This window comes from Chaetodon trifascialis, chromosome 18 (assembly GCF_039877785.1).
Source record: "Chaetodon trifascialis isolate fChaTrf1 chromosome 18, fChaTrf1.hap1, whole genome shotgun sequence".
Lineage (NCBI taxonomy): Eukaryota > Metazoa > Chordata > Actinopteri > Chaetodontiformes > Chaetodontidae > Chaetodon > Chaetodon trifascialis.
Window position 1 is genome coordinate 18,529,991 of NC_092073.1, and position 21,036 is coordinate 18,551,026.

General features: G+C 44.1%; 3 protein-coding genes across 9 annotated transcripts in view; all 3 read right to left on the reverse strand.

Annotated features, from left to right (window-relative positions):
• tmem108 (transmembrane protein 108) overlaps positions 1-4,750 on the reverse strand; it is a 47,869-nt gene extending 43,119 nt beyond the window's left edge. Inside the window, exon 1 of the mRNA XM_070986430.1 lies at positions 4,347-4,750. The gene's annotated coding sequence lies outside the window, so the exon portion shown is untranslated. The remainder of the gene's footprint in view (positions 1-4,346) is intronic.
• A 1,880-nt stretch (positions 4,751-6,630) lies between these two features.
• Positions 6,631-18,224, reverse strand: topbp1 (DNA topoisomerase II binding protein 1). Its single transcript, XM_070986559.1, has 28 exons — positions 17,825-18,224; positions 17,435-17,528; positions 17,185-17,319; positions 16,935-17,078; positions 16,552-16,733; positions 16,097-16,290; positions 15,683-15,859; positions 15,366-15,532; positions 15,086-15,249; positions 14,446-14,690; positions 13,993-14,327; positions 13,623-13,795; positions 12,956-13,167; positions 12,443-12,759; positions 12,141-12,326; positions 11,792-11,907; positions 11,175-11,298; positions 10,189-10,347; positions 9,890-9,983; positions 9,602-9,803; positions 9,151-9,380; positions 8,685-8,827; positions 8,474-8,570; positions 7,791-7,954; positions 7,562-7,690; positions 7,393-7,482; positions 7,139-7,300; positions 6,631-6,863 (listed from the first exon to the last, which is right to left on the reverse strand). The coding sequence occupies exons 2-28, from the start codon at positions 17,519-17,521 to the stop codon at positions 6,735-6,737; spliced, it is 4,557 nt and encodes a 1,518-aa protein (XP_070842660.1). The 5' UTR covers positions 17,522-17,528; positions 17,825-18,224; the 3' UTR covers positions 6,631-6,734.
• A 941-nt stretch (positions 18,225-19,165) lies between these two features.
• Positions 19,166-21,036, reverse strand: part of LOC139346590 (dnaJ homolog subfamily C member 13) — a 28,337-nt gene continuing 26,466 nt past the window's right edge. For all 7 annotated transcript variants that reach the window (XM_070985749.1, XM_070985747.1, XM_070985746.1 and 4 more), the window contains one exon: positions 19,166-20,312. Coding sequence is in view for 5 of the 7 variants with exons in the window: in XM_070985747.1 (XP_070841848.1) it covers positions 20,215-20,312 (98 nt within the window). In the remaining 2 variants the exon portion in view is untranslated. The remainder of the gene's footprint in view (positions 20,313-21,036) is intronic.

Here is a 21,036-nt window from a genome sequence, read left to right on the forward strand (position 1 = left end):
CAAACTGACTGGAGGGAGAAAATAGCTGATGTGTGACTAGTAAGTGCCAAGCTTAAAGGTCTGTCCTGTAAAGCTCAAAACTGACTGAGGGGACTAGGCTAGAGTTAAGCCCAGCCTTATGACTTCCTATGGAAAAAGGCACCAGGGATTGTTTTATGCCTTTGCACTTCAGAGCGTTTAGTATGGAACAAAAAAACCCTTCACATATCTCCACATGTTTAGGTTGATTTATTGCGCAATAATAAAACATTGCAGCAGCAGACTTCATATATCGTCTATCTTTTCTGCCTCGCTTCATAGGTTATGTATACTTGTGTGTGAGCTGTGTAACTCTTAAAAGCATTATGGTGCAGCATGAGGGATCATCCTGTCGTTTGACATAAGCAGGACCACAAAGCAGCTCTTTGTTAAAGTTAAAGCGCTGAATGCATCTTTATTGTATAAGTATGTATGGTAAAGTATGGGGACACACAAACAAGATTAGTCTATAGCATTGGTTGCAGCCCTGTGAGGCTGCGCACTCAGCTAAATGCTAACATCAGGATGCTAACATGCTCAAAATGACTATAACATGCTGATGTTTAGTAGGTATAATGCTTACCATCTTACCATAGTTTGTTAGCATGCTAAGGTTTGCTAATTAGCGCTAAAACACAGAGTACAGATGAGGCTGACAGGAATATCATTAGTTTTCACGGTGGCATGGTGGAGTCAGAGGATCACCAAAGTCAGTGGGATGCAACAACTGGGAGCCGTGATTGTTTGTGCTGATCCAGGAAAAGTCAGCAGATCATCCAAAACTTAAGTCCTCATCCTCTGGGAACCATGAATGTCTGTACAAAGCGTCAAGGCAATCCATTCAAGTGTTGGTGAAACGTTTATGCTAATTCTCCGAATAGATGCTATCAGTTTGCTTAAGCTCAAATATGTGGATTGCAGATTCCAGCTTTGGCTCAAAACCTCTTTTTTCCCAACTCAAAGCTAAAACAAGCCTTTGTGTGAACATTAACTCTCCGGGGATCCACTGCACGTGCTCCTCAGCCTGCTGTATTAGCACTATCAAACACAAGCTAAAAATCCCTACAGCAGCACTCAAAAATCGCCTTACATAACACATTCACAGCAGCTATTTCCTGAGCAGGAACTTATTGGGCCCTTTCACCTCTTGGGTCCCTCTTGGCACAGAGGGTGACCATCAGTGGGTGGAGGTGCAGATTGGAGTGGCATGGCTGCAGCAGAGGAATGCGAGGAATTCCCCTTGTAAACACCTCATGCTCGGACGGTCACCACACTCTTATCTCCCCGTGCCCATCGCCCCCTTTAATCACCATAGTGGTTAGTTATTCATTACCAACGCCCCCTCTTCTTCTTCTGTCTGCTTTTCCTGGGGCCTCTGCTCGGTCAGGGCAGGTGGGCTTGCCTCAGCTCAAGGCTTTTGTTTACCTGAGGCACCACATGGTATATTATTCACTATGATACCCCCCAATGGGCAAACAGAGCCTGCTCTGATATTACTGTACACACTACAATGGCTTTCAAATGTCAACAACTTGAAAGAGAGAGGGGCTTTTTCTTTCTGCACGACTGGCCCAGGCTCCTTTTGGCCCTATGGGAACACTCTTTGGCTGATAGGATCATAAGTGGCTGAGGGGGGGAATTTATTTTTCTCCTGGCTTGAATAGAGCGGTTTTCGCTTGCTTTTCAGCGTGGCACCTCCCCCGTGGTTCCTGCATATGAGCCGGCTCTCGGCTTGAATGAAAGTCATTTCGAAAGCAGCTGAGGGCCTTCGTTAATACTGCGCGACATTTAGGAAACACAGGAAAAGAAAAAGCGCAGGCTCAGGCCAGCTTTTTCCTCCGTTTGCTTAAGCGAAATCCTGTTTTGGTCACTTGCCGTTTTGGCCAGGCTGGTGGAAGGTGCGAAGTCCATCCCGAGCACATACTGTGTAGCATGAGGGGCCCATGGGGGCTGCATTCCACCTCATGGCGTACCACTCTCTACCAGTCATGAGGGACGCTTACTTACAATTATGAAACCCGCTCAAGCTGCCATAGTCACATTCCCCGACAGTTTCCCATCAGCTCGGACTTTCTGCTGCCACAGTCAGAAAGCAGTTTTTCCCATTTCCTTGGACTTCCTTGATACGTTTGTTTAAGGGAGGTCTGTTGCTCTGGATGGGAAAGCTGATATTTTCCGGGTGTTTTTCAGTGTTAATGTAGACTTTTCCTGACACTGCTGATAAGAGAGCAGCTGCGGAGATTGTTCTGCCGCTGCCCTCTGAAAATTCTTGGGAATGTTGACAGTAGATATCACACCATATAGGAAGGTGTTGAAATGACCGACACACACTTTGGCCTCCATCATACAGGACAACATCAGAAAGAACTGGCGGGATTTGTCATCAATAACCTATGGAGAAAATCATCCAGGCTTGACTATTGGAGTTTTCATGATGATGTTTTAGGGAGTTCGCATGCAAACATGCAACACTAAGATGGTGAAAACAGATAAAATTAGCCTATATGCGAAATATTTTCCTCACAACTTCGGTGATTCCCTACAGTTACATCTAGCACTATCATCAGGACTAATGTTCTCAGCAGCCTCAGCTTTACTTTATGTTTAGTGCTAATTAGTAATCGTTAGCATGCTAACACATGGTTAACATTAGCCTATATGTTAAAATTTTCCTCACACCTTTACTAATCCCTTAACGTTACGGCTAGCACCATCATCAGGACTAATGTTCCTAACACGTCAGCTGTACTTTCATTTTAGTGCTAATTAGCGATGCTAACACGCTAACCTAAGATGGTGAACACGGTTAACATTACATGCTAAACATCAGCATGTGTGCATTGTCACTGTGAGCATGGTAGCATACTGATGTTAGCATTTAGCTCAAAGACTGTAGACTTGTTGCATGATAAATGGAATCGATGACTAATCGATTAGCTGGTGATTAATTTTCTGACAATCAACCGATTGATTAATTGTCTATTTGTTTCTGCACTAGTTCTGTTACAACATACTGAAAATAAACTTGACTTTGCTCAAACTGTCAAACCAATTAAATTCAGTGAAAAGTTGCTGGAAATCAACATGAATTGTTGGAAGAGGAATCGGATCGTCTTTATTTACTACAATAAATGTTCAGAGTTTGCAGCATGGCATGATTTCTCTCTGGAAACATGACCGGTCATCGAGCATCGTGCCCAAAGAATAAATGTCCTCATTAGTATAAAGTGCTTTGCTCATATGTTCCATAATACTCATTCATGGAATCACAGCAGGTCTGCTTGCCCCAAGGAAGCTGTCAGCTACAGATGTCAATACCCCCGCTGACCCTCTCCCTCCCCCCACCACTGCACACACACACGGCACTGGAGGATTGTCCCCCAGAACAAAGGAATGGGGGGTTTCTGTGGAGAACAGGCAACCAAACATTCCTGTCACAATGCAGAGAGTGGCTGGCAGGTTCAATTAGTACACACTTTAAACTGTGCTCTATAAGATCCCACTGTGCTCGAAACAAAGCTGCAGCTCCACACTAAATGGGGCATTTTGTGATGCCGCTGTGTTCATCGTAGTCTTGCGTTTTAAGAGAGTTTCTCCTATTATCTGCTTTGTTGCTGCCATGTTGCCTGAGAAATAAGCCACTCCAGGCAGAGATCTTCAAGGTGCAAGATTGATGGCTTTCTCTCTCTTGAAAAACTTGAAACTTTTTTTTATTTTATTTTGGGGAGTAAACTGACCTACCACTGCTGTAAATAACCTGGGACAACAGCCAGCCACTGCAAGGAATCTACCATTAATCTCTCCAAGAATAAAGTGTCACCCAAAGTCTAATGAAACACTTCAGAACACATTTGCTTAACTGGCCTTGATACTCCCCTTTTTAAGGACTGTCAAGAAAGACTGGGACAGCTTGATGAGATTAACCCAGAAAGCTAAAAATGCAATTATTCCTAACCTTTCCAATGAAATTTTGCAGGAAGCATTCAGAGAGCTGACCAGCAGCAGCTCAACTTCTGATGATGGCATTTTCCTGTCTTAGTGTAATACCTCCATGTCGTACAAGGCACTGACAGATGCTCTGAGGCTCTATGTTGGGATGTGTTGCAGTGTTAGTTGGATGCAGCACTGACAGTGATTTGATGCGTGTGTCTGTGACAGTCACTGCTCATAATTGCCTGGAAACCGTCAGCCGACCTCTCAACAAATCGGATGCTCAACATAATCAATACGCAGAGGTATTGGAAGAGCAGCCAATAAAACACAGCGCAGACAGAGAGCAAAGGCTGAGCTGTCTGATCTGAAAAAGAGAAATAAACTGATGTACTTACCTATTACACAAGGTGCGCCGTAACGTCGGGTACTTGTCGTAACCGAGAGAAATGAAACCCCAAAGCCGCTGTGTCACACTTCACACCACCCAGGCGCACATGTTGCCAGTCCCCTGTGAAATGTCACAATCATGAGCCGCAACGAGGAGCCAGCGGGCTGCAGGAGCGGACCGCGTCGCCGTGGGTCGCGGCACAGCGTGTCCAAGGCGCCGGATGAGATGCGTAGGGCGCCACCCCTTTGCCGGACCTCTGGGACTCTGCGCCCACCTTTCCTCTCTCAGCCCTGTCGCCGTAAATCGCGGGACATGAAGCAAGCTGTCCGGCTCGGCGATCGGCGGACGCCGGTGGTGATGAAGCCGGGATCCGCGCTCGCTCGTTAATGCGTGGTGCGCAATTAAAGAGGCGCGCAGGACGCCGGTGCCACCCACTAAAAGGAGGTTTTCGTGGTGAGCGTACGGGCAGGGAATTTTAATGAGGACTGCTGCAGAGTTTCCTCCCTGTGTGGAGAGTCGTGCCGAAATGCACTGTCCTGACAAGAAAACCTGAAAGTTACCTTTCAGGAGGGGAGGGGGCGCGATGAGGAGCGACGATCAGACTCAACTGTTGGCCACCTGCCAGTCAGCAAAGTGGGAGATTAGCCCACCTCAATGGGACACCTGTTGACTGGAAACACCCTGGCCAGCCGAAGCCAACTGTGATTGAAACTGTGCTTTTCTGTCCTGCAGCAGCAGCAACAACAACAGACATTAAAGATGCAGCATTTCTGATAGAGGAGCTTTCAGAGCAGCTGCAACACGTTTATCTAGTCAGTCGATTAATCCTTTAAGTCATTAACTAAGTCGAACTGTTTCCTACAGCTTTTCTCGTTCCTGTAGTTCATTAATTTACATTTTTGGCTCCTGATCAGACAAAATAAGTAATTTTCAGGCTCCAGAATCTTTAATTGAGCAGTTAACATAATTTAAAAAACAAAAGTGGCCTTAAATAAACATGGCTGAAGTGTAGAGTGAGGACCATTATAAGCCATATATTCTGAGAAGCAGCAGGAGAAATTAAATGGACGGCTACACTCACAATTATTTTGTTTCATAAGAATTAATTACACATGATAATACATTATATTACAAATAATTAATGTCCTTTTTTTTTATTTTTAACTAGATGATTAATTCAGAGGTTTTCCAAACCTTTTAGTTTACTAAAATGGACACTTTATACCCTTTGAGAAGACTTTTGATCAGTTTAATGTAGAGCAGCTTGGTGGGTGAGTCAAAAAGTGACACTTTATGTCTGATTTTTCTTATAAAAATGCTGGACTTTCTATCTTTGCTACAACTGAATAACTCAGAGCTCAGTTGGTGGTGAGGTATTGCATGTTCTTTTGGTGCAAACCTCACCACGTGACCTTAAGCTACTCCTTGCCTTGTTGGAGGCCCCTAGAGGCTCCCGGACCCCGCAGCCTGAGTCATGTTCCTCTGTCAGCGCAGCTCTTTCTGCTTTAATCCCACACCTCTCAAACTGCAGCTCAAGCCTGAATCTGTCGGGAGGCTGTCAGCTGGTCCATCTATTATGAGGTTAAACCACTTATCTGTCCATATGGGATGGAGCAGGGGCATTGACCCCAGCTGGCACCCTGGTATCAAACAGCACATCGCTCTACGAAAGGCCTAAATCGACACCGGGTAAACAAAATCTGGCATCTAGTGCAGGGGCAGATCAACAGCACATACAAGTTGGACATAAGCACACAGGTTGGGAGGGGAATACTCTTTGGTGAATTAGGGTTGAGTGTTTTTGGCTCTTCAGTTCAGCCTCTTTGACGTCTTACTGAGACAAGTAGATTACAGATTGCTGACTAAGAGTAAAACTGTCCTAAAAGATACAGAGGCAGGTTTTATTTATAATGAAAAAATGATTAGAAATATTCACTTTTAATGTGGAAACAGCGGCTAGAAACAGCCACAGATTTTTTTGAACAGACTGTAAATATGAGTCAACTCCAAACATGTAATAAAGTTATTAAATTCACCTGCTAATTATAGTTTTTCAAGAAATAAATGAGCACATTAGGAACCCACTTTCTCATTCTGCTGCCGAGAAATCGCTTGTCACGCAGTCCTGAGCCGAAGAGTGAAGATATTCTGCCCCCCAGAGGCCACATGACATCACTGCACCCAATTACAAAACGTGACTCAACATTTTGTGTAGACCTTCATTGAGTCATCCGTCACAGCTACAGTCGGAGGCAGCAGCCAAATGCAATCCTGAATGACGAAGCCAGAGTGATTAAACAAGCGCAACGTTCATTTTATTTTTACAGGATAAAAACAATCTTATTTACAATCATTTTCACAGACGTGGGACATTTAATGGTAACGTTTAGTACATTCAGTTCAGGCGTGACTTTTTCAGCCTGGAGTTGTCTGCCGCTGCTTTACGCTTACGTGACGGGGTGCCTGGAGTTTCTTCAGAGGGAGCTTCGCTCAGGTAGTACAGCTCGATGGGTGGGGTTGGCTCCTGGAGGACAGAAAAAAAAGCATCTTTAACACTGAACCTAACTTCATTCTGTTTTAACGGTAACAAAGTGATCTTATTCCAAGATAATGTCATTTAAAAATCCTAAAATGATAAACGGTCCATAAAAGTGACATTAAGTCATTCTTTCTTTACAAAGCTGATACTTCACTTTCAGGATGCAATTAAACTGAAGCAACATCCTGTTTACATCAACACTGTAATATAATAATCCAAGATCTTGTTATTCAATCCAGTAACAACAGAGCTCCACTGACCTGCATGAGGTAATCTGCGATGTACTCTGGCTTCAGGCATGTGACTCCATTGGAGACAGCCTCTGATATGTTGACCCTGAAGTCTCCGGGCTTCAGCCGGGTGAAGTCTGCAAACAGGTGAGTGGCCTCCTTGTACAAGGACGGCGAGGGACTCGGCAGGACCTGGAGAGAGAAGTTACAGGTAAGAACAAAGGCTTTGGCATGCTTACAATTAAACGTTGGCTGCTGAAGTAACTGAAAGTCCAGGCAGCAACCTTCGCCCTGCCAGACTGCAGCAACCGCCTGAAGCCTGATTCTCTATTCTGGTCGATGTTCAGCATGACCGTCCATCCACTGAAGGCTCCCTGAAAAACACCAAAAGTCAACACTTTAAATCTCAAGCAGCAGATATACAATACAATGTGTGGATGCGTCTGTAAGTACCCCGTGCTCAGAGCGTCCCTGCAGGCTTTTTCTCCAGCGCATGGCAGCTAACGCCAGTCTCCTCTGCTGGGAGGTGATGGAGGGCAACGCATCCAGAATGGAGCTACTGCCCCACTCATACTCATCCTCCTGGAACACAACAGGACATTAGCTGACATGCTGCACGTTAACTTCAATATCAATACCACAACAGCACAGTTAGTGCAGGGTGAAATCTTCAGATCCTGACCTGGATGAAGCAACCCACGGAGCGGCAGGCTTCCAGGTACGAGCGGTGCAGGATCCACTTGCCGGCCGCCATCGCTGCCAGGTACTTCTCGTTGCGCAGGGGAGTCCCGACGATGATGTGGGAACAGCTGGGGTCGAAAGACTGCTTGTCGAGGACTACACCACCTATAAAACCATATTATGAAAGAAAGGGGAAAAACAGAACTATAGATAAGATATGCTGTACCTAAACTTACAGACCTGATGATAAAAGACTGGAGCCTGATGTATAAATGCACTTAAGCATGACCCACCTCTACCTGCTGACTCACTATACGCTGCTGCTTTCAACGTCAGCGGCAGAATTAAACACAATCTTCAAAATAATTTCACCTCATGGGACTGTTCTATATAATCAATCCCCCCTTTATGCTTGACATTTCTCTTTGTAAATGCTGCTTCGGTTGAATATACCACATAAGTTGCAATAATGACTCAGCTGACGATGTGCTGGAGTCTATCTGAGAACATGTTTGTCAGAGCAAGCATCTGGAGGAGGAAACATTCCCGGACCCTGGAGGCACGATCCTCTGTTTTAGTCATCGGGGATTAGCTCCTCTTGACTTCAGGCCTGTGATGTGTTGCTTTTTTTCCACTGCAGCATGATGAAACACTGTTAGAGCCCTAATTAGGTGGAAGACTCACCAAGCTCCTCTATGAGGTGACTGTAATCAATGCGTTCCTGAGGGCTGAGGGAGGACAGCTGAAATCTGGGCGGCTGCTTTTCTTCCTCGCGCTCCTCCTGAGAGAGAGAAAGCTTTATTAGCACCGGCAGCTAGTTTAAAAGAGACATGAAAGGGTGCACATTACAGCATGTGCGTGCAGATCTGTTGTAAACGTAAATACGGATGTTCACCTGTGGCTCTGGTGCGACTGGAGGGTTTGCGAGAGGGAAGGCGATGCTGGGGGCTTTGGGAGTGAGGAGGTCACTTTCTCGCTCCTTGGTTGGAGGCGTCATGACTTTCCGGCCCATGTGCTGGTCGATGACATCACAGGCAGCTGGGAGAGGACAAAGTGATGGCAGTGCAAGTCAAATTAGCTAAGATGCAGGTAAGCAAACGCACCTGTCTTAATCACACTGACCTGAGAGTCCTCATCAGGATTGAGTTGCAAACATGGAGAAATCTACGTGTCAGAATTACTAATAATTACTACGACAGTTTGTAGGTGTAAACCTTTAGTTAACTAGATGTGTGAACTAGTTTATGTTTTGCCACTTGCTTTAAATCAGTCGTGTAATTCTCCACCTTAAGGTATAACTTTGCTAACAGAAACAACTTGGCTAACAAAACAGCTTGTGCAGCCTCCTCCTGATCTCTTACCCATCTCCACCAGCTCAGAGTCCGTCATGGAGTCCCTGAACTGAGGGCCGTTTTCCGCGGTGGGAGGAGGTGGAGGCGCCAGGGGCTCAGAGTATTGCGAGGGGCTTCCGGGCCACTGTAAATTATCAGCCAGCTTGGCCCTCTCCTCCCTGGCTGTGGGGTCATCCCAGACGATCTGTTCACTCTGAGACGGCTCTGTGTTTATGTCCATAGCTGCTTCTCTGGAAACCCTGAGGTCAGGACAGAATGAGGGGAATTTATTTTGATGAGGAAGAAAACAGCTTCATCATGCTCTGAACTGTTTGAACTTCAGGTTTCTTAATTTAAAATGCGTCAAATTCATAAACTGTATGCGTTTTATGGCACAACTGTCCTAAAAATGTTAACAGTTTGCTTTGAGATCCTTTAAGGATGCATCGATATTTATCTTCTCACTACATGGCTTCCTTACCTGAGAGCTTCTAGAGTGCGTCTGTTCCCACTACGTCCGACCCGGCTCCCATCAGGCGTGTGGGGGCCCAAGTCGGCCCCTCCCGATCCCATCCTGCTGAGTCTGGCTGAGGCACGCCTCCCTGTCGTCAGCTTGGTGGCCGACATGATCTCCTGGAGCTGTCTTTGCAGGTTCTCTCTCATTTCTAGAGTCTCTGAAATATCTGCACCAGATAATCAACAACAATCAGTAAAAACAAAATTGAGTGGTTGTATCACGTACGTGCAGAGCTGGAAAAAAGACACCCACCCCTTTTATCCGTAGCATCATGCGTCTCTTCTTCTACGCTTCCGTCACTTACACGACGTAATGTTGTATTTTCTTCTGTGGTAACGTGTTCGCTCTGAGGGTCAGATGATCAAGCAGATCATTAGATGAGACCCCCTGCATTCATGACGCACCTCTTTCTTAGAATTACTATGAAACATAGACCCACGTAAGAAATTCAAATTCAACGCTGAGCAGCATCCAATGCTCGACTGATCTTCAGCTGACAGACACAATAAAAAGTGCTTCTACAGGAGGTGAAATTGCACATTTCCACCCACCTTGTCGTCCTTTGCCTCAGTGGCGTCTCTGAGTTGGGCTCGTGTTGAAGGTGGAGACCTCTGAGAGCTGCTGGGCACCTGGCTGAGGTTTAGGCTCATCTTAGGGTTGTAGGTGAAAGGATACAGAGACTCGGGGACGTGCCTCTGCTCCTCAGCACACTGCGCAAGACGGCACGGGCAACTTGTTAGCTGTAAACTTCTGTGTATGCTGCCACAAGAATTAACTGAATGAAGTAAAGACAAGGGGAAGCACAGCTGACACTCCCATCTGTCTGCGAAATTAGCACATCAAAGCTGTTTTTGATTTAATATTCTGCTTTGGTTGATGGGATGATAATTATTTCCCCCCCAGGTGAAATATGCTAAGTGAATACTGAATGATAACAAAGCAGCATCTACTGGCATGAAAACGATTAAATCAGGTGTATCTTAATATCACTTTTTGTATCTTCTTGAAGACATAATTTCTTTACAAGTTTGTGAAACAAATGTCAACAAAATGCCTCGTTCATTGAGGCACGCATTTGTGACTAATACTTTCCTTTGTGGTTTCTATCAAATCAAGCTCAGTCTGCAGTTCGCCTCCTAATTGTCTGGCACAGTTGCACAAATACTTGAATATCTTATTATCTGCAATCACACAATGTCATTGACACTGAGGTCCATCAGCACAGGACTAATTGTGTTTCTGCATAATAGCACTTATGCAACTAATTAATTGATGAACAGATAATTAATCAGCAACAGTTTTGATAACTGATTATCGTTTTCAGTCGTTTTTAAGGCAACAGATGCCAAATATTTTTGGTTCCAGCCTCTCAAATGTGAGGATTGGCTGCTTTTCTCTGTTCTATGTAAATATAAGCTATATAATATAGACAGACAAAACAAAATAATAAAAAAAAACTAAATGATCCATCAAAATAAGCAACTGAAGGAGCTGAGCAGTAAAGTAGAGCTTCGGGCTCTGCTGCTGGGAAACGTACAGCCTGCAGCCAGTACTGGGAGACCACATGCAGCCCCCTCTCCTTCACTCCTCTGTATTCCCGGGTGTTGTCCCCCACACGGCCCTGGTAGATGTAGTGCGTCACTGTATCGTCACAAGCCCACCTAAAAACAAGATGATAAAGAGGTCGTTGTACTGTTTGCATCCATGTTTACTAAATAAAATATTAAATGTTAGGTTCACATTTTCAAGTCTTTCTTCCTTAAATCAATCCTCATGTTGATGTTCCTATATGTACATTAAAAGGGTTACTGGTTGCTGTAATAATTCCTTCTGTCCGTACTGGACGCAAAGAAATCCCTTCCTAAAGTGAGGGGGGACAAAATGCACAGTCCTTCTTCTGTGCAATAATATATTCTTAACATACGAAGCTTCAGCAGCTTGGAGTAGACAAATCAAGTGGACATCTTCCAAAGTTATTGCGCTTTTATTTTGAAATTTCCTTCTTTGTTCAGTATGTTTGTCATATTAAGATTTGGAAAGTATTTTTCCACATGATGAGGACTGTTTATCCCCCCACCACTTTACAGTGATATTGACTGAAGAAGGGTTGCAGCCAGCAGTGGTGGACAAAAAGAGTGACGGCGTGTTGAATACCTGAAGTCCGCTCCGAGCGAGGCAGCGATGGCATTGAGTTCACCCTGCATTTTGCTCAGCTTCTTTCCCACACAGATCACAACACCAGTCAGAGGGCCGCCATCTTTTTCTGGGACCTTACAAAGAAGAAAAACATTAAGTGATATGTGCAGTATTTAATAGTACTTTCCCTTGTACTACCAATAAGGTTTTCCTGTACTAAGTCACAGTAAAGGTTTCTGTAACAATAAGAGATCCTCCATCAGTCATTCATCATGGCTGCTGTGCATTTTACTTGATAAATGAAGCAATCCTGAGATTAAACCACCAATGTGGACTATGCAAACAGGCCTGCTGTACTTTAGTTTACCTCCTTCTCAGTTGTCTTGGTAAACTGGGGGCTAGCAGAGATGGCTTGCATATCTGAGGCACTATTTCGGGTGCTATTGGCCAGAGCCACTTTCAGGTTCCTGTTGATGACATCAGTCAGCGGCGTCCCACACCTCTCTCCTGGTTTGGAACATCCCCCTGGAGTCTCCAACGCTCCTAGTGCATCCTTAACACAAGGAGCAGTCCATGTATTTACAGGGTTATCCATCAAATATCAATGCACAATTTACTGCATGAAGCTAAAATCATTATTCTGACACTAGATTCTGTTGCTGTCCTAACCTTGACATTGAAGGAGGGCCTGAAGAGCTGGTCTCTGCTGAGGAAGCGAGAGGGAGTGTCCAGCTGCAGCGAGGGTTCCTTCTGATGGGGGTTCCTTCTGCAGCCCTCCTGGTTTTGTTTGGGGGTGCTGATGTCCTGTTTGGGCTTCATCTCGTCCAACACGGAGCGGAACACTTTGCTCTGGAAGCGACCTAAATCCAGCGGGGTAACGGCCTTACTGCTCTGGACGCCCAGCAAAGGGACCTCTGGAGACAAACGTGCTGGTGGAGGCATGGTTGGCTTCTGGGAACCGCCGACAAAGCTCTCATCATCTCTGTCTGTAGAAGAAGAAAACAAGGCCACTGTTATAGGCTATATCAAAAATGCCTGGCAGAATTTACTTGGAGGGTAAAAAATACACTCACTGGTAATTTAGTATAATTACTGCCATCCATCATGTTCTACACCCAGCCAATGCTAATAAAACATGCATTTACATTCACATACAGGCTTTAATCATGACACTTCTCTCACCTGGCGAAGGAGGCAGGTCAACTAGAAAACGGCGCTCCTCTGCCCTCTGGCCGGTCCGAGCAGACTCTAGTATCCAGTGCATGGTGACAGCTGGGAGCCCCCATTTCTTTGCTGCCTGGTACTTTGTGCCTTCGGGGCTCTGCAACACCAGATGAGTGCTGGCCAGCATGCCCTTCTTCTGGTTGGCCAGACGCACAAAGTAATCCTGGACACTACAGGAGAGAGAGGTGAAGCTTTAAGACAGGTTGTTTATAACAGGCTGGCAGGACATGAGGCTAAAGGAGAGAAAATAATGTGCAAAGCAAAGGACTTCATCTTCATCATGGCAACACCCCACAGCCCAGCAGCTCTGACACATAGAAAAATGGAAATTCCTCTTTTAACATTTTTGTCCTGAAACCAACCACCATAACGGTACAAGTTTCCAAACATAATGTGCCTAAAACCACAAGTATTGCTACTAGAGTCACACCTGAAGAGTCGTCATTGTATTATAGAGCCCATGACAACAGAACAATACAATAGAAAAAGCAATGAAAGCAAACCAATAAACATTTATAAGGACCCTGTTATAGCAGTGTGTTCCCTGTGCTGTTTCCCCTTTTGCTCTCTTGTTCTGAAGGGCTTATAAGCTCCCGTGCCAGCATCAGAACCAGTGTAACCATACCTGGCTCCCAGGTGCTTGGCCAGCTCGACCAAAGACTCCCTCTCTGCTCCGGTGAACTGACTGACAGAGAGGACGCAATCTTTGAGAGGAAGACGTCCGTCCATCACAGGAACAGGCGTGAACAAAGGGTTGGAGGAGAGCTGCAGAACACACTCCTTCTCCACACACATGGCCTGAAAATGAACAAGAGTGAAACATTTTGTCAGGTAACAAACTTAAAAGGCTCTTTCCTCTTACACAAAACTGATAGAGGACACATACGTATTTTAAATTAAATTAGGGGTGATTAACAAATCAACTGATGGACTCAGGAATGCCACATCCTCCTTCTCACACAGGTAAAAAGCCAACAGTATGACTATGATCTTACCAGCCAGGTATCAGTGACCACCTCGTCCACTGTGGCCTCCACTGAGCAGCCCAACAGTGGGACCACCGCGTAGTCGGCCACAACACGTGTGCGGCCCATCAGCACCTTGCCTCCATTTTCTGTCACCAGCAGAGAGAGCTGGGCCTCGGCCTCAGAGCCAAAGCCCACGAGAAGGAAGCATTTCCCACAAAACAGGCCTGCCTCGCTGGCTTCTTGCAGGGTGGATTCTGGCTCTGGTCCTTTGGTCTGGTTTGGTGCCCAGAGTTCAGGCTGAGGCTCTGCGGCTGTACTGATGGACCTCCTGCTGCTGCCTTCTGCTGGTGGGGGCATGTCAACTGGAGGATGAAAGAAAAAAAGAGATTAGCTGCAAAACATGAAACTATATATCTCGTAAAATCTCTTAATGACATCCAATTCCACTTGGCCCCAGTAAATCCTTCAACAGATACCTACCTATTGTAGGGTCATCTTCCATGTACTGTGAGAGCAGATCTTCCTCTGCTCTCTTATGCCTGGGAGTGCTGGGGCTGGCCACAGGGGGGCCAGCTGAGGGCCGGGAGGTGGCAGTGTGATGGGCAGGCACAGATACAGCGGCTGCTGCAGGGGGCAGACAGTCAGGGTGGAGATAACCTGCTTCTGGGAGTAGACTGCCTTTGCTGAAACTGTTCAGCAGCCACTGCACCGTGACTACATGAGGTCTGAGGAGTAACACACAGAGATAACATCAGCTCAGTGGGTGCATACTGTGATCTTAAATGGCCATAGTACTCTCCCCCTTATGCTACAACTTCTCTGAATATCATAGTCTCCACTCCCTTCTTCATTTCTATGTATTTTGAGGATATCTGTGTATTTTCTTTATTGTGACTAAATATGATGTTGTAAACCAACTTAACCTTTAAGAAAACATGAAGTCCTTAACTTAAACTTAAATGGAACTTAATTCAAGGTGGGCTACATTCTTAAGTTATCAAACCATACCTGTATTACATTAAATGAAATCAACACATCAAACATGCATGTACACATTTTGTGTAATTTAGCCAAACATATCTGACATGTTTCTAAACCCTAGGATTCTGTATTTTCACACCTATGTGCTGCTTTGGAGAGAAAACTCTTAAGGTCCTGGTCCAGCTCTCCCATCACCACATGTGTGAGCTCCTCACTGGGCTGGTTGAAGCGCAGACCTCCTGCAGTGTTCACAAGACGCCGCAGCTTCTCCAGTTTCTTCCCCGGCAGGCCACACAGGTACAGCTGCACAACATTTAACACTTGTGAAATAAAATCTCAGATTTGTCTTTTGTAATTTCAATCAAGAGATTACCAAGGAAATGCCCACTCTGTACAAAAAGGAATATTCGTCTGCTTACCTTGCAGCCATCCAGTATATCATCAGCTGGGCAGACTGTGAGATCCAGACTATCTATGGGGTCTGGAGCTTCCAGGCGACTGATGGTGGCGTTGGTGAGGGCCGTGTCATTTATTGTCATGCTGGCATTGACAGAGATGTGGCTCAAGCCCAACAGAGATGGACCCTCTGGAGTTAAAAAACGTGATTCTTCATTTTAATATACTGCAAACTAACACTGTGAAACACTTTACAAGAGGTAATAAATGCGGTGCTCGACCCCAATTACACACGATGAAAAAGGAACATTTTTAATACCATAAACAAGCTGTGCCTCACCCTCCTTCTTATTGGTGCCAGTAGGGGTGGAGGTATGCGGTCGCGTGGACTTTGATGCGTTACGCTCCACAGCATACCTGCTCTCGTCTTGACAAAAACCCTTCTCTATGCTGTCAAACAGCCAGTGCAGGGACACGCAATACACATTCCACTTCCGTGCACACTCGTACTTCTGACCTGCAAGAATAATCAGAATTATCCTTTTTATTATATTTGCCAAGATGTTTTATGAAATAATTATCTGTTAAACTATTTGTGTTTTCAACTTCAGCAAACGCTGTAATACTGAATTGAATAGATATTAATAATGCAAAGTAAAATGACAAAATGTCTAATGTCCTCCCACTACGTGAGTCTTACAGGAGTTTTGGTTAGAAAAAAATGGCCATTGTGTGAAAACTACTGGTGACTTGCCTGTTGGCTCACTAACGATGAGGTGTGTGCACTCGTTCATTTTGAGCTGACCGGTGTAGTTGGCTCCATGCTGCTCACAAAGCCGCTGCACCTCTTTACGCTCTATGCTGGAGAGGCCCGTCACACAAACAGTACAGCCACGCAGCACAGGGCACAGATACTCCTCAACGGGGAGATCTGAGTACCTGAAAAGACTGAAGGAGACAGAACAAGGTGTTTAAAATCATTATCATCTACATTTAAAAGCCGTGTTTTTGATATAATCATTGTTATTATGATAAAATTGCAACTATGTTATATAAGAATTGCATAATTTGATGCAGTGTTAAGACTGACTGGTAAACCTTTTGATATTTGTGAAATAAAGAGAGCACAAAGGAGCTGATTTAACCAAGAAAACACAAACAAAATCTTTCTACAGTAGATCTCATATCAGTTTTGATGAGAGAACATACCTGTCCTGAGATTTCTCCCAGCAGGTTTTGACCCATGCGGGCAGCAGGATGGGTTTACCCAAGCTGGCAGCTACCAGGTATTTCTTGCTGCCCACCTCTCCTGCTATCAGGTGGGTGACGGACACATTTAGGTCAAGGTAGACCTGTCCACCCATGAGTTGCACCAGATCCATCACCTCTGCCTGCACAAACAGAAAAACTTTCCTTGATTTGTATCTGCAAATCATTCTGATTTTATCTCTGACTTTGTGTTTATTGTAATTGTGCTGATTATTGCTTCATGTTTTAAGTCTAAAATCATACATGACCGCGCTGATGCATTAATCAGACAGCTGATTTAAACAGAGCAACAATCTGTGAGGTATCAGACGCAGTGAACTAACCCGTGTTGCTTTATCCAGGCTGGTGCAGGAAATGGTGATGTCAGCCATGGCCATGTTATAGACGGGCTTCTCTGCTTTGGGGACACAACGCTGCTGCTGCAGGCAGTACAACACCACAAGTGGACTCACCACTCGACAGCCAAGCTACACGGCAAATGACAAAGAGTGACAAAGCAGAGAATTACCCTCCATGACAGCCTTTCATTAATTCTTGTGAAATTTGTGATTACTATTAAATAAATAGTCAGACCTTTTTGCAGTGCAGAAAGGCTGGGGTGGTGAAGCTGCTGAAGACAAACAGAGACTTGTCTTTCTGGTCCATCTGTAAAACAACATCTTCATCTATGGTTTTCAAGTACTTTTCAGACTGCAGCTCCAAAATGGCCTGTGTAAAAGATGAGACAAACACGATCATCGACAAAAGCATCAAGAAAGAGACGGCAGACCATTGGCAAAAACTGTAATAATCATAATAGTTTGAGGCAGATAATGGAGCTTACCTCATAAGCCTTGATAGCATGTTCTGTTTTTTGTCCTTTACTCTCCACAAACTTTACAATGAAGCCTTTATCGTCTCTTTTAGACATGGTCAACCTGTCAGCGAATGAAGGACCAGTGAAATTACTTAATATTTGTTACAAAGGCATCAGCTAGCCTTAGCAGTAGCTTCTGAGTCGACAACAATCACTTACAGAGGATGTGCTATGACTGTGCGTCTTTTTAAAAGCTACGTTTCACATTTTAGCAAGCAAATAATAAACCGGTCATAGATTGGTACAATGTTACGTGTATACAATAGTTAGCGTTAGCACAGTTAGAGTTACTACTAGTAAATTTAAAATAAGGTTAGTTCTTCACGTTAATGTTAGCCAAACAGCAAAGTCACTTACCTCAATCAGACGGTCAGAGAGCTAGAGGCAGTGTCTTATACTCTGACAATAACGTTAATAAATACTTACTTTAAGTTAACTAGCTTAGCTTTAGCATGGCTTCTTCATATGAAACTCCTCGAAATGTAAGTTTATTTAGCTATAACGCAACTGTCAAATCTCCACAGCCTGCGCTCTTGTGTAACCGGTCAGCAAACATTCAAACGAGCAAATATAACCTTATAACGCTTATAACGCTTCAAAGACGATTAGTGTTAGTATTGTTATAAACAAACGAATAAATAAAAACAATATGCACTTAATGGCAACTGAATAAATAGTTCGGCGAAATAAAAATATCAGCTTTATTGTTGTTGTGATTCGCGCCAATAGCGTAACTTCCGGTGTTACCTGCTAATTCAACCGTGTGGAGTCGAACTCTGGTGTTCAAAAGATCCGCAGAAACGAAATATTCAAGGTATGATAGATATTGCAAAAATACACCAAGAGCAAAGTCACATATTTGTTATGAATAAAAGAAAATCAATAAATATCAAACCAATTTAATAAAAGTCTACTGGTTTTATTCATATTTAGGGATTAGCTCTTCACTGTATTGCAACCCCTAACTTTCTGACTCCACCCTAGATGTATGACGTCACAATCTAAATAAGACATGTTCAGACAGCTCTTCGGTTAATCAATAGTTTTGACCTAACGGAAACAAATCTCTAATTGTATAGTACTTTTTAGAAGCAAATTTATAGATGTAAATTATGCAATTTCAAGGTGATCCACACTCCTTAAATAATGGCACGTGGATTGCTATGACTATCCTTTTTTATCCCAAAATGAACCTGGTAAAAGCTTGATTATACCATTTTAAGATGCTCTACATGTACAGTTTCTATTTAGGTTTGTAAGTAAAACTACTTGAAAACCACGTTTTGTCATAAAGATCCTGCAACTATAAAATGCTAAACGTGAGCAAATTCAGTATCAATCTCCAGGGCTGTAGGCAGGATAGTGAGGTCATGGATTAAGTTTGACCAATACAACATAAAAGCTCTGAAACTGTTTATTATTAATTAACAAATTGTAATTTTATTTTCGCACCATGAAAACTGTCTCAAGGCCTCATCCACACGATCAGGAATAAAATGTGGGTTGGGGAATGCTTAACTTGTGGATTTATTTAAGCATTTTCTTGGCTTTAATGTGGTCAAATCTAAATATATTGTGTAAAAAGCACCAGAATCAGCCTATTTAATGTTTGTCGTGCTTCTCAAAAAGGAGCAAACAAGAACTCATTCTGTTGAAATCTGTTCCACAAGCAAGAATGTAAATGCAAAAGAACAACACTGTGGGTTCCCTTTTATTCTTAAAATTTTATGTACAAGTGCGACTGATTTATTTTTTTAATGTACATTCAATATAGAAAGTTTATATACGCAATATTACATTGAACATTTCACAAATTGCACTAGTCTTTCACATAGATTCATAATCAGAGTCAACGTCATTTGTCATGTCTCAGCAGAAGCTCATTTCCGGTGGTTATTATTCACTTATAAATATTCTAGTGCTTTTTGCATTCTGGGGGAAGGAGAATTACTTTTAAAAAAACGTGAGGCAGAAAAGGTAGCCTTCAAAGAGAGAGCAGAATGAAGTGAATTAAGATCAGAGGAATAAGAGGCTGGACAAGTGGAGAGCAGATCTGTGTCAACTTCTAAAGAGTGGATCGAAGTGGACCAGACGAGAGGTCGGCATCAGTCTGAGGGTTCAGTGGAGAATCAGGGCAGAGAAATCATAGCATTTTTTTCTGATTTCCTCTTTTAACATTGTTTTCCTTATGAGAATCTGTTATGTTGACTAGTAAATGCCATGTTTATGTAAGAGGAAGATAGGTCCTGTGCACAAATGTGCCACAAACGAGGCCGAGTACCCTCTGTTCAGGGTTTAGGGTAAGTGTAGCCAATCAGGATGTGACAAAGAGGAATGAGATAATAGAGAAGAGACAGTTAACCTATGTTAAGCCTCAGTCTTCCGATGTCTTTCTCATGAAAAAACAAAATCTAGAGTAAAAAATATATTCATACAAAAAGTAAACTCTTCTGTGTCATCGGAAGAAACGAGAAAAGTAGCACAGAAACAAAACAAACGTGGTCATCCGTTAAAACAATTTCAAAGTGTTTATGAAGACTTGAGTGCCGTCTGAAAGGGGAGAGGAGAGTGATACTGGAGGAGGTGCTGCAGAGATTTTGGTGAAGTTCGACGACGGCTCCGCCTTTCTCTCTCTCCATCCCCCTCGTCCGGGAGCTGAACGGTCCCCCTCTGAGCTGAGGCCGTGAAGCTGCAGGGCAGTCTGGGTGCCTGAGCGTGACGTGGGTGTTTGTGTGCGTGTGTGTCCGTCAGCCTTGGTCTCCGATGTCGTTGTCCACGGGGGGTGGGACGCTGCACATTACCGTGGTGCCAGTTCCTGCTGTAAGGTAACCTGCTACTCCTGGACCTGCAGGAGACAGGAAGAAGCAGGTTCAGTACAGGTGAGCCTGCGCTAGTGGTGAGCTGAGAACAGTGATTTACTAAACTAAAAGACGAGTGTGATCAGTTGTGATTTTAACAAATGTTAAAGGATGGGTGAGGTTGGAGAGGTGGCTGAATATGAAATAATGTCATAGAGGGTGTGTAAAGGGAAATGTCTGCTCCAATGCAGCATTTTCTGTTTTTCTCTCTATACAATCTCCTACCATGTGTAAACCCACCGTGACCCAGTGGTTTGTGGACTACCGTTCTGAAACTCACGCTGTGGCAGTCAGTCACAAGCAAGCATGCCTGCTTCATCGTCTATTTCTACTCTAAATGGGACCATAATTTACAAAATGAACATCATGCTGGATCAAAGCTAGTGACTGAGACCGTAAAGTCATTATTCAACTGGTTACAGACATAATAAATCAAGTGAGAAGTAGGGTCATTTTCTTAGCAGCTTCCATAAAATCAGACTTGTTTTTTGCAGCCAGAGAGGAGTCGCCCCCTGCTGGCCATTACAAACAATTACAATTGCTAATTAATTAGTTATTTGGCAGACGCTTTTATCCAAAGAGACGTACATATGAATTCACACACCGACGGCGCAGCATTGGGGGCAGTTTTGGGGTTCAGTATCTTGCCCAAGGATACTTTGGCATGTGGACTGCTGAGGCCAGGGATCGAACCACCGACCTCCTGATTGG